This window comes from Bison bison, unplaced genomic scaffold (genome assembly GCF_000754665.1).
Source record: "Bison bison bison isolate TAMUID 2011002044 unplaced genomic scaffold, Bison_UMD1.0 scf7180017864213, whole genome shotgun sequence".
Lineage (NCBI taxonomy): Eukaryota > Metazoa > Chordata > Mammalia > Artiodactyla > Bovidae > Bison > Bison bison.
Window position 1 is genome coordinate 12,096,075 of NW_011494785.1, and position 12,485 is coordinate 12,108,559.

General features: G+C 39.7%; 1 protein-coding gene across 1 annotated transcript in view; it reads left to right on the forward strand.

Annotated features, from left to right (window-relative positions):
* The first annotated feature begins 1,068 nt into the window (after nucleotides 1-1,068).
* The window catches only part of LOC104992329 (chromosome unknown open reading frame, human C15orf43), a 43,083-nt gene continuing 31,666 nt past the window's right edge, over nucleotides 1,069-12,485 (forward strand). Inside the window, exons 1-5 of the mRNA XM_010845192.1 lie at nucleotides 1,069-1,154; nucleotides 1,269-1,350; nucleotides 2,116-2,255; nucleotides 4,346-4,407; nucleotides 7,181-7,266. Coding sequence (XP_010843494.1) covers nucleotides 1,091-1,154; nucleotides 1,269-1,350; nucleotides 2,116-2,255; nucleotides 4,346-4,407; nucleotides 7,181-7,266 — 434 coding nt within the window. The 5' untranslated portion in view covers nucleotides 1,069-1,090. The remainder of the gene's footprint in view (nucleotides 1,155-1,268; nucleotides 1,351-2,115; nucleotides 2,256-4,345; nucleotides 4,408-7,180; nucleotides 7,267-12,485) is intronic.

Here is a 12,485-nt window from a genome sequence, read left to right on the forward strand (position 1 = left end):
AGGCATAAGTAACTAGTATCACAAATGAAAATGGAACCACTGCTACAGAGCCTGACATTACAAAACATCATTTAAGTTTTTATTGCATGCTCAGTCACTCAGTCATGTGTGACTCTCTGTGAACCTATGAACTGTAATCCGCCTGGCTTCTTTGTTCATTGGATTTCGCAGGCAATGCTCAACTTTATATCAATATTTAAATTTTAGAATAAATTGACCCCATGCAGGAACAATGTGCTTATCAAAACTGATGTGGGGGAACGCTAAAGAATAACATAATTTAAACGTCGGTGATACATTAGTATATTAGGTTTTTTAAAAAAGGTTTTTGGGTTTTAGTTTTTTACTTTTTTTAGTCTTGCAATGGCAGCTTTTGAATCCTAACCACTGGACTACCAGGTAAGTCCCTTTTAAAATGGGATACTGATATTTTTGTTTAAGAATTCTTCTCTTTTAGAGACTCCAACTGAAACATTTATTTAAAAGAGATAAAATGGGTTTTGTTTCAAAATAATGACACAGCACAAAACCTTTGTTAATACTTAGGGCTTAAAACTCACAAGCAGGACACCTTCCTCCTCTGCCGAATCAGGGAAAGCTTAGACTGCTACTGCTAAGTCACTTCAGTCGTGTGCGACTCTGTGCGACCCCATAGACGGAAGCCCACCAGGCTCCCCCGTCTCTGGGATTCTCCAGGCAAGAACACTGGAGTGGGTTGCCATTTCCTTCTCCAATGCATGAAAGTGAAAAGTGAAAATGAAGTCGCTCAGTCGTGTCCGACTCTTAGTGACCCCATGGACTGCAGCCCAGCAAGCTCCTCGGTCCATGGGATTTTCCAGGCAAGAGTACTGGAGTTGGGTGCCATTGCCTTCTCGGAAAGCTTAGACAACTCTTCACAATTTCACAAGCAGCTGCGCACAGCTAGTAGAGACCAGAACCTTCTCCGTCGTGCCTCAGGCTTTTCGGAGGCATTACTCTGACAACCAATCATGGAGCTTGGCTTCGGACCCAGGACCAATCAGTGGCCTCACCTCCCGCCCCGCCCTGCCCCGCCCTCCGAGTCCTGGCGTGAGGAGCGTGAGGCCTCGCCATGTTTCAAGGGCAGCGGGGTTGGTTCTGTGGCAGCGTCAGCCACGACCTGAGGCAGTTTTGGGGTAGGAGGTTGGGCAGCAGGGGTGGGTGAGGTGGAGAGGAGAGCACCGCCCTTCCCTCTGGTACCTTGGCCCCAGGGCACTTGCTGGGCTCACCCTGTGCTCTTGCCTCCACAGTGGCTGAAGGGGGGACTATCAGTGACCCGAGGGCCGCCGACTTCTTGTTCAGCTGCGATGCCTCACACCCAGACACGCTGAGGTACCTGAAGGTCACCTGGGGGTACCTTTGGGGACATGAGGAACTAGGAGTTGTCGCTGGCAGTTGCTGTCGGCTAGTAAATATTGATAATAGGAAGAGACTGGAAACGAACAAATTCAGTCCGGTGTGGATGTGTGGGGAGGGGGAGGGGCAGGCTCAGAAATAGCTCACAGTCCCTTTTTTCTGCCGCTAAGGCCTGGCCTCCTACCCACTCCTCAAGTCTTTTCCCGACTTCAGGTTGTGTTTTTCCAACAGACTTTCCCACATCCGTGTGATGCCTTGTAGAACTCTCCTGTTCAGTATATTTAAGCCAGATCTGATTGCCTGTTACCTTAAACGTTGTGTTCTGAAAATGTTGGTAATTTCTTGAGTAATAACTCCTACTCCCATTAGTCTGTTAATTAATCCAATTAATCCAAGGTCAAACACCGTGTTCCGTGCTCCTGTAAATGTTCTTTGTTCTTGCTGCCACTATTTTAGTACACACCGTAAACTGCCTCTTGCCCTGATATCACAGGAACTTTCTGGGAGGTTGCTCTGACTCTGTCCACCAGTGAGCCCCCTTAACCTTGCAGTGGGATTATGTTTACGGAACAGAGGTCTGATCACGGTTCTGGCTCCCTCCCTTTCTCACCCCTTCACTCCCCACCTTCCAGTCTCCTGATCACCTACAGATAATTCTGTTTCCATTCATTTATTCTTTCTTTTGAAATGTTGAATACATTCTTGTTTATTTCATAACCTAAATTATTTCCTTTCTCCTAGAATATATCAGAGTCTTGATTACATAGAAGATAATGCTACAGTTTTTCACGCCTACTATCTCTCTGCTGTAGCCAATGCTGAAATAAAAAACTCGGTGGCTTTAGGTCATTTCATTCTTCCTCCTGCAAGCCTGCAAAAAGGTTAGCAAAGATCTTTAATCGCTCCGAAACTCCGAAATCCAGCTATGTCATCCAGCTTTACTGATATTTGTTCTTCATCAGAGCTTTTTGTTTTATATCATTTAATATAAATAGAAAAGCATGTACTTTGGATCAGATTGCCTTGGGTGTGTATTCTCGATTTGTTTATCATTCAGTCTTACATTAACCGAGCTCCTACTGTGCCACGTTTCAACCAAGGCGCTGGGGATTCAGTGGTAAATAAGACTGATGCAAATATTGTCCTCACATTGTTCACTGGTGAGAATCCAGCACTTAACTAGTTTTTGTGGCCTCCAGCAATTTCTCCCCAGTTGTTTTGAGGATAATATATTAAGTAATCTGACCTGTGAGTATATAATAAACGCTCATTGCTAGTTTTGACTCTCACCGTTATTTTTTCTGTTTTTTTCCTCCACTGATATTTCAAGATTCATCGTGATAATAAATCCATGTGTTTGTATTGTTTTTATATTATTTAAAGTACTTGCACATTATTTCAGCAACTGTATGAAGTAAAGAGCAAATGAATAAATTGCTTCTGAGATTTGTTCTTTCAGTTTTCCCTGCTAGGAACACACATTCTTAGCCTGTTCTGTCCAAATCCTACTATCCCATTTTTTAGATCTTCTTATTACCCAGTTCTTGATGTATTTCTTGATGTGTAGGTGTCCATCCCTAGAAAGACAGACTGAAAATAGTACAAATTCCCAGCGAGCAGAGTATTTAAAAAAAGAAACAACTTGAAAAATATTTCTGTAGAAGAGCTTTGGGAACTTCAAGGATTGGCTTTCTTCCATAGTTGATGTCCTGGCAAAACCTAGTTGTAACTTAAAAAAGAAATTGTTCTAAGTGGTTACGCAAATATATTAATAACTGGATAGGAGAATTGATTTACTTAAAATCAGTGAATACCTATCTTCAGGGAGCTTATATTATGGAATGACTATCTGATCTAAGTTATCACTCCTATTAAATCTTTGAGTTTAACAACTGACATTAAAATGTATTCGACTTAAAAAAAATCCATTTTAAATGAAAACATGCTCCTTTTAAAAAATTTAAAGTATGCATTATCATTCACCTAGACTGGGATTGTCTAGTAAAAGCAAGAAAGGCAAATGTAAGCAACATACTAATTTTAGGTTTCCTAACACCCACAAGTTAATAAAAAAAGATGAAATTCATATTAAGAATATGTTTTATTTAACATAGCTAGAATATTATTTCAATATATAATCAGTATAAAATTATTGATAAATTTTTGTGTTCTTTTTTTTTGATTCCAGGGTTTATTTTAAACTTTCAGCACATCTCAAGTTGGACTAACTACACATTTCAAATATGTACCTACATTTATCTAGGTAGCTTAGGTCTAGAGGAATCTAGACAGCTTAGGTCTAGAGGAATGTTAACATTTTTATCCTTGAGTGGGCTACTGTGGAAACCTGAGATCATTGATTTAAGATGTCAGTCCTTTGACATGCTGAACATTGTAGAATTCCTGCACTATCATGCCCAATAGACATGTTGCTCACCCTACCTTCTTTTAACAAACTAAACTATTGAATTATTTAAAGTGAAAGTGAAGTCGCTCAGTCGTGTCTGACTCTTTGCGACCCGTGGACTGTAGCCCACAAAGCTCCTCCGTCCATGGGGTTCTCCAGGCAAGAATACTGGAGTGGGTTGCCATTTCCTTCTCCAAATTTGAATTATTTAAGCACTCCACAAACTCAGGAATTTTATGCCTTTTATTTTGACTGGACAGTTATCTTTATTAATGCTTGGCCTAAACACACTGACACCTTATGAAAATACCATAGCAGAAGAAGTTTAGAACAATGATTTACATAATGCATTGGAATCATCTGGAATTTGTTAGAAATGCAAGTTTCCAGCTTCTCCTCAACAATCTGGTTCAATAGGAGTCCTCATTTTAAACAAATATCTCAGGTACTTTTGATACAAGTGGAATAATGCCGACCTAAAAATTTGAAACCTAAACAAAATTCAGTGAATTCTACAAAGTTACTATTTGAAAAATAATATTGGATTTATTTTTATTACTACAGAAATAAGGAGAAAAATTGGTAGTTTTATTTGGGAACAAGACCAACATTTTCTGATAGAAAAGGTAAGAGTAAATTAAGGTATACAGTTTATACAGAATATACAGTTTAAACAAAAAATTTGAAAGTGTAATCTTTAAAATATGTACTAGTGATGTGTTTGGAGAAGGCGATGGCACCCCATTCCAGTACTCTTGCCTGGAAAATCCCATGGACGGAGGAGCCTGGTAGGCTGCAGTCCATGGGGTCGATAGGAGTCGGACACGACTGAGCGACTTCCCTTTCAATTTTCACTTTTGTGCATTGGAGAAGGAAATGGCAACCCACTCCAGTGTTCTTGCCTGGAGAATCCCAGGGACGGGGGAGCCTGGTGGGCTGCCGTCTCTGAGGTCGCACAGAGTCGGACACAACTGAAGCGACTTAGCAGCAGCAGTGATGTGTTAGTTCCAGTGACCCAGAGTAAGAAATTTAGAGGGCATGTTTTTATTGAACATTGTCTCATTTGGCATTGTTTTTACACTAGTAACATTAGTGAAATTGAGATTTTTGTATGAATAAAATAAAAAGCTTGAAAGTTTGCCTCAGTAATATTAAGGGAATAATAGGTACACAGTATTTACCAGTTCTTTGCTGCCAGTGTAGATGCTATCTGATTAATTTCTTGTTGTAGTATTTGTTAAATGTTATGAGTAATACCTCAATAAATGTATGCAATACTGTAAATTTTTTAACTTTTGTCATCCTGCCTCACATTTGCCATGTTTTTTATTCACTTCAGAATCTTTATGCAAAGGCAAAATTGGTATAAGAATTTATCCAAAAAGAATAATGATGGTGATGGATTATAATACTTAAATTTTTTTTTTAAATCCATGATTCCACAGTTATACTCCAAAGCATAAAGAAAGAAAAAAAAAAGAACAGAGGAACAAAAGGAGGAAAAAAGGCAGAAAGTAAAGAGGGAAGGAGGGAAGTAAAAGATGGGGTAGGAAAAATTTCCTTTTAGAATAAAAGGTGATAAATGTAGAAAGGATGATAGGGTAGAAAATTTGCACTTTACCACTCCCAATAAAATAGTTGATTTAGGCAAGGGCCATAAATGGATGCTAAAATCATTATCTAAAATGATCACCTCACAGATTACTTATTAATTACAAAGGCAAGCATTGCTTATACTTTTACAATGGAGGGATCTGGCAGACAGCGTCTTAACCAACTGATCAAATTTAGCATCACCAATTTGAAACAACCTCTTGTTATGTTCAGCTCAATGTGATATAATAAAAAGGACACAGTATAGGGAATTCCGGAGAAGGCAATGGCACCCCACTCCAGTACTCTTGCCTGGAAAATCCCATGGACGGAGGAGCCTGGTAGGCTCTAGTCCATGGGATCGCTAAGAGTCGGGCATGACTGAGCGACTTCACTTTCACTTTTCGCTTTCATGCATTGGAGAAGGAAATGGCAACCCACTCCGGTGTTCTTGCCTGGAGAATCCCAGGGACAGAGGAGCCTGGTCAGCTGACGTCTATGGGGTTGCACAGAGTCAGACACGACTGAAGTGACTTAGCATAGCATAGCATAGGGAATTCCCTGGCAGTCCAGTAGGACGCAGCACTCTTATTGCTGAGGGCCCAGATTCAATCCTTGGTCGTAGAAATAAGATCCCAGGAGCTGCCAAAGCAACATTAAGAAAACACAGTATTATCTTGTGTTCTTGTTCAAGGTTCTGAATTTAATTATGAGCAAATACTCAAATCCTTGACTTGTTAGAGTGTTCCTGGGACATAAATGGTGGTAGAATGGTTATTATTTGATAATAATTATTGAGTATACCAAAAGACCCTTGAAGACCATTACTCTGTTTTAGAAATGAGAAGACTGAGATAAGAAGGTAAGACCTCTGACTTAGTTCACATAGCCAGATATTAGTAAAGTGGAACCAAATTTTCTCAGCTCCAGCCCAATCCAGTGTTTCTTTAATGTATTAGTAGCATATGCCTGTATTGACTGTTGACTCTAGAAATTGTATGATTATATGATAAGGGATTTTGTTCTTTCAAATATTGATTGATATTGAATATTAACTAATTATAATAACACAACCATGGAATTTGTAAGTAGAAGTTACCTCTTTTAATGGCAATAGCAAGGGTAAATCTGGAAAGTAATTTGGGAAACATTATTATTGTTTAGAGTGGGCTTGCAACCTATATATAGAAATTTCCTAATGGAATATTATGTAAATATGTTATAGATACCAGAATCTGAGGTCTGTCAACTTTAACATAATCTTTTGGAAAAGCTTTATATATGTTTATTTTGTAACTCTTTTGTAACTCCATAGCTAAATGTTTCACTTTAATTTTGAAGGGATAACAATTTGTTCAACTTACTTCATATTTTTGATTTGTAACTTGCAGGATGCCTAGGAATTTTCATGTCGAGGATTTTAAGAAAGTTTAAATCAATAACACTTTTTTTGGCTTCTTTTTTTTTTTTTTTTAAACCAAAGAGTTATATGACCACATTAGGGAAAATTTCAAAAATCAATAAGAGAATAAAATCAGTCAGTTTTACTATCTAATACAAATATAGCTTATATTTTTAAAATCCAGGTCTCCTTTCTTTATGTATCTCTAAAAATAGATAATTCTGTGTGTGTATATACAAAATTTTGTGAGTTTTTCCTATGAAACGAAATGGAATGGGTCTGAATTTGTATACTTTTGTGACTGTTGGTATATATATTGCCAATTTACTTTTTAAAAAAATGATATTGATTGCATGATTGGTATGGCTGATTTTTTTAAATGTGATTTTTTTTGCTATCCACAGCATGATGAAGTAACATCAAATGAACTAAAGGTCTTTAGGGAAAGCAGTGTACTAGCAACAGATCACAAGAAAGACTTATCCAAAAGGTACTGAATTTGTATACTTCACTGATTTGTATACTTCATTCAGTATACACACCTTTGAACACTGTGTCTTAATCTCATTTAATCTTCAGTCTTCTTATGACATTGGTATCATTATCACCATTTTACAGAAATTGCCATTTTACAGAAAAAGAGATCAAGTATAGGTCAGTTCAGTTCAGTTGCTCAGTCGTGTCCAATTCTTTGCGACCTCATGGACTGCAGCACGCCAGGCTTCCCTGTCCATCACCAACTCCCGGAGTTTACTCAAACTCATGTCCATAGAATCGGTGATGCCATCCAACCATCTCATCCTCTGTCGTCCCCTTCTCCTCCTGCCTTCAATCTTTCCCAGCATCAAGGTTCTTTTCTAGTGAGTCAGTTCTTTGCATCAGGTGGCCAAAGTATTGGAGGTTCAGCGTCAGCATCAGTCCTTCCAATGAATATTCAGGACTGATTTCCTTTAGGATTGACTGTTGGATCTCCTTGTAGTCTAAGGGACTCTCAAGAGTCTTCTCCAACACCACAGTTCAAAAGCATAAGTTCTTCGGCACTCAGCCTTCTTTATAGTCCAGCTCTCACATCCATACATGGCTGCTGGAAAACCATAGCTTTGACTAGACAAACATTTGTCGGCAAAGTAATGTCTCTGCTTTTTAATATGGTGTCTAGGTTGGTCATAGTCTTTTTTCCAAGGAGCAAGAATCTTTTAATTTCATGGCCGCAGTCACCATCTGCAGTGATTTTGGAGCCCCCCAAAATAATGTCTGTCACTGTTTCCATTGTTTCCCCATCTATTTGCCATGAAGGATGGGCCTGGATGCCATGATCTTAGTTTTCTGAATGTTGAGTTTTAAGCCAACATTTTCACTCTCCTCTTTCACTTTCATCAAGAGACTCTTTAGTTCTTCACTTTTCTGCCATAAGGGTGGTGTCAACTGCGTATCTGAGGTTATTGGTATTTCTCCCAGTAATCTTGATTCCAGCTTGTGCTTCATCCAGCCCATCATTTCTCATGATGTACTCTGTATATAAGTTAACTAAACAGGGTGACAATATTCAGCCTTAACGTACTTTCCCAATTTGGAACCAGTCTGTTGTTCCATGTCCGGTTCTAGCTGTACTTCTGGACCTGCAGATACATTTTTCAGGAGGCAGGTCAGGTGGTCTGGTATTCCCATCTCTTGAAGAATTTTCCACAGATTTTTGTGATCCACACAGTCAAAGGCTTTGGTGTAGTCAATAAAGCAAATGTTTTTCTGGAACTCTCTTGCTTTTTTGATCCAGTGGATGTTGGCAATTTGATCTCTGGTTCGTCTGCCTTTTCTAAATCCAGCTTGAACATCTGGAAGTTCATGGTTCATGTACTGTTGAAGCCTGACTTGGAGAATTTTGAGCATTACTTTGCTAGCATGTGAGATGAGTGCAATTGTGTGATAGTTTGAACATCCTTTGGCATTGCCTTTTTTTGGGACTGGAATGAAAACTGACCTTTTCCAGTCCTGTGGCCACTGCTGAGTTTTCCAGATTTGCTGGCATATTGAGCCCTCATAGATCAGTTTTTAAAGAATCTGCCTGCAATGCAGGAGACCCTGGTTCGATTCCTGGGTCTGGAAGATCCTCTGGAGAAGGGATAGGCTACCCATTCCAGTGTTCTTGGGCTTCCCTCGTGGCTCAGCTGGTAAAGAACTTGCCTGCAGTGTGGGAGACCTGGGTTCGATCCCTGGTTGGGAAGATCCCCTGGAGAAGGGAAAGGCTACCCACTCCAGTATTCTGGCCTGGAGAATTCGAGGGACAGTCCATGGAGTCTCAAAGAGTTGGACATGACTGAGTGACTTTCACTCACACAGTCACTGAGTGCAGCACTTTCACTGCATCATCTTTTAGGATTTAAAATAGCACAACTGTAATTTCATCATCTCCACTGGCTTTGCTTGTAGTGATGTTTCCTAAGGCTCACTTGACTTCACGTTCCAGGATGTCTGGCTCTAGGTGAGTGATCACACCATCATGGTTATCTGGGTCACTAGATCTTTTTTATATACTTTTTCTGTGTATTGGTGCCACCTCTTCTTAATATCTTCTGCTTCTGTTAGGTCCATACCATTTCTGTCCTTTATTGTGCCCTTCTTTGCATGAAATGTTCCCTTGGGATCTCTAATTTTCTTGAAGAAATCTCTAGTCTTTTCCATTCTGTTGTTTTCCTCTAATTTATCATTGATCACTAAGGAAGGCTTTCTTATCTCTCCTTGCTATTCTTTGGAACTCTGCATTCAAATGGGCATATCTTTCCTTTTCTCCTTTGCCTTTTACTTCCTCAGACAACCATTTTGCCTTTTTTGCATTTCTTTTTATTGGGGATGATCTTGATCGCTGCCTCCTGTACAATGTCATGAACCTCTGTTCATCATTCTTCAGGCAGTCTGTCTATCAGATCTAATCCCTTAAATCTGTTGGTCACTTCCACTGTATAAGATTTAGGTCATACCTGAATGGTCTAGTGGTTTTCCCTGCTTTCTTCCATTTAGGTCTGAATTTTGCAATAAGGAGTTCATGATCTGAGCCACATTCAGCTCCTAGTCTTATTTTTGCTGACTATATAGAGCTTCTCCATTTTCACCTGCAAAGAATATAATCAGTCTGATTTTGGTGTTGACCATCTGGTGATGTCCATGTGTAGAGTCTTCTCTTGTGTTGTTGGAAGAGGGTGTTTGCTATGACAAGTATGTTGTCTTGGCACAACTGTTTTAGCCTTTGCCCTGCTTCATTTTGTACTCCAAGACCAAACTTGCCTGTTACTCCAGGTATCTCTTGATTTTCTACTTTTACATTCCTGAAATGAAAAGGACATCTTTTTTGGGTGTTCATTCCAGAAGGTCTTGTAGGTTTCATAGAACCGTTCAACTTCAGCTTCTTCAGCATTAGTGGTTGGGGCATAGACTTGGATTACTGTGATATTGAATGGTTTGCCTTGGAAATGAAAAGAGATCATTCTGTTGTTTTTTGGATTGCATCCAAGTACTGCATTTTGGACTCTTTTATTGACTTTGATGGCTACTCCATTTCTTCTAAGGGATTCTTGCCCACAATAGTAGATATAATGGTCATCTGAGTTTAATTCACCCATTCCAGTCCATTTTAGTTCGCTGATTCCTAAAATGTCAATATTCACTCGTATCATGTTTGACTACTTCCAATTTACCTTGATTCATGGACCTAACATTCTAGGTTCCTATGCAATATTGTTCTTTACAGCATCGGACTTTACTTTCATCACTAGTCACATTCACAACTGGGTGTTGTTTTTGGTTTGGCTCTGTCTCTTCATTCTTTCTGGAGTTATTTCTCCACTGTTCTCCAATAACATATTGGGCACCTACTGACCTGGGGAGTTCATCTTTCAGTGTCCTATCTTTTTGCTTTTTCATACTGTTCCTGGGTTCATGAGGCAAGAGTACTGAAGTGGTTTGCCATTCCCTTCTCCAGTGGACCACATTTTGTCAGAACTCTCCACCATGACCCATCTGTATAGGGTGGCCCTACACAGCATGGCTCATAGTTTTATTGAGTTAGACAGGGCTTTGGTCCATGTGGTCAGTTTGATTAGTTTTCTGTGATTATGGTTTTCATTCTATCTGCCCTCTGATGGATAAGGATAAGGGGCTTATGGGAGCTTCCTGATGGAAGAGACTGACTGAGGGGGAAACTGGGTCCTGTTCTGATGGGCATGGCTGTGTTCCCTCCTTGGGTATGGCTAAGCCCTCTTGGAGGAGGTCGCCATTAACCCTACCACAGAGTGGCCAGAACTTACACAGGACTGGGGAACTGACTCTTGGAGGGCACAAACAAAACTTTGAGCACACCAGGACCCAGGAGAAAGGAGCAGTGACCCCACAAGAGACTGACCCAGACTTGCCTGTGAGTGTCGTGGCATCTCTGGCGGAGGTGTGGGTCAGTGGTGGTGTGCAGCAGGGTCAGGGGCACTGAGTGCGGCAGTGTGTGCACGACCCTTCTGAAGGAGGTCACTGTTATCCTCATCACCTCCACTGGTGATGGTCTGGCCTCAGGTCAAACAACAGGGAGGGAACACAAGTGTAGGTAGATGAAGTAATTTCCCCAAAGTCACACAAACTTTTAATAAGTGAGGAGAAGCAGGATTTTAACTGGGTCAGTCTAATTCCAGAACCCATGCATTTAACCATATTATGCTAGACTATCCTTACAGAAAAGAAACAGGATTTTTTTGATTACTGTGATATTATTTTAAAATGTATATAATATAATAAGGAAATAAACTAAATATTAGTAATTTTATTAGGATTGGAGGATTAGGAAGAGGATTTCCCTCTTTTCCAAATTGTGTATAATGTGGCTACTTTGGCTTAAGAAATAAAAGTTATATTTTAAAAGACAAACAAACATGGACTTGGCATTGTGTTAGGGCTAATCTGTGAGATGCACCCTTCTTTCAGGCTTATTCACTATCTAGTCCCAATACTATATTTTCCACTTCAGTGGTTTCTAGATGTTCATAGGGAGCATTAACTATTGAAAGTATGGGATTTAGCTGCTGAAATAAAATGATCTTTCTTCAATATAAAAATTAATGAGTTTAATTTATATAGTGTAGTTTTTTTACCTTCAAGTTTTTTCCCATAATATTTTCTTGTTCCTTTTGTACCTCCTATATAGTTTTCCTTAATTTGATATACATTGTTATCTGATGTAGCACAAAGTTGTGTATTTAATTTTAGTGAACTATTGCTTCATGGTCCCGTGACTTATAGATAATCCACCACTTAAGTTTGAATATCCATATTCTAGGTCTTTGTATTAAAAAGCAGAGACATGACTTTGCCAACAGAGGTCCGTCTAGTCAAGGCTATGATTTTTCCAGTAGTCATGTATGGATGTGAGAGTTGGACTATAAAGAAAGCTGAGCACCGAAGAACTGATGCTTTTGAACTGTGATGTTGGAGAAGACCCTTGAGAGTCCTTGGACTGCAAGGAGATCCAACCAGTGCATCCTAAAGGAAATCGGTCCTGAATACTCATTGGAAGGACTGATGCTGAAGCTGAATCTCCAATACTTTGGCCACCTGATGCAAAGAGCTGACTCATTTGAAAAGACCCTGATGCTGGGAAAGATTGAGGGCAGGAGGAGAAGGGGATGACAGAGGATGAAGTGGTTGGATGGCATTACTGATTCGATGGACATGGGT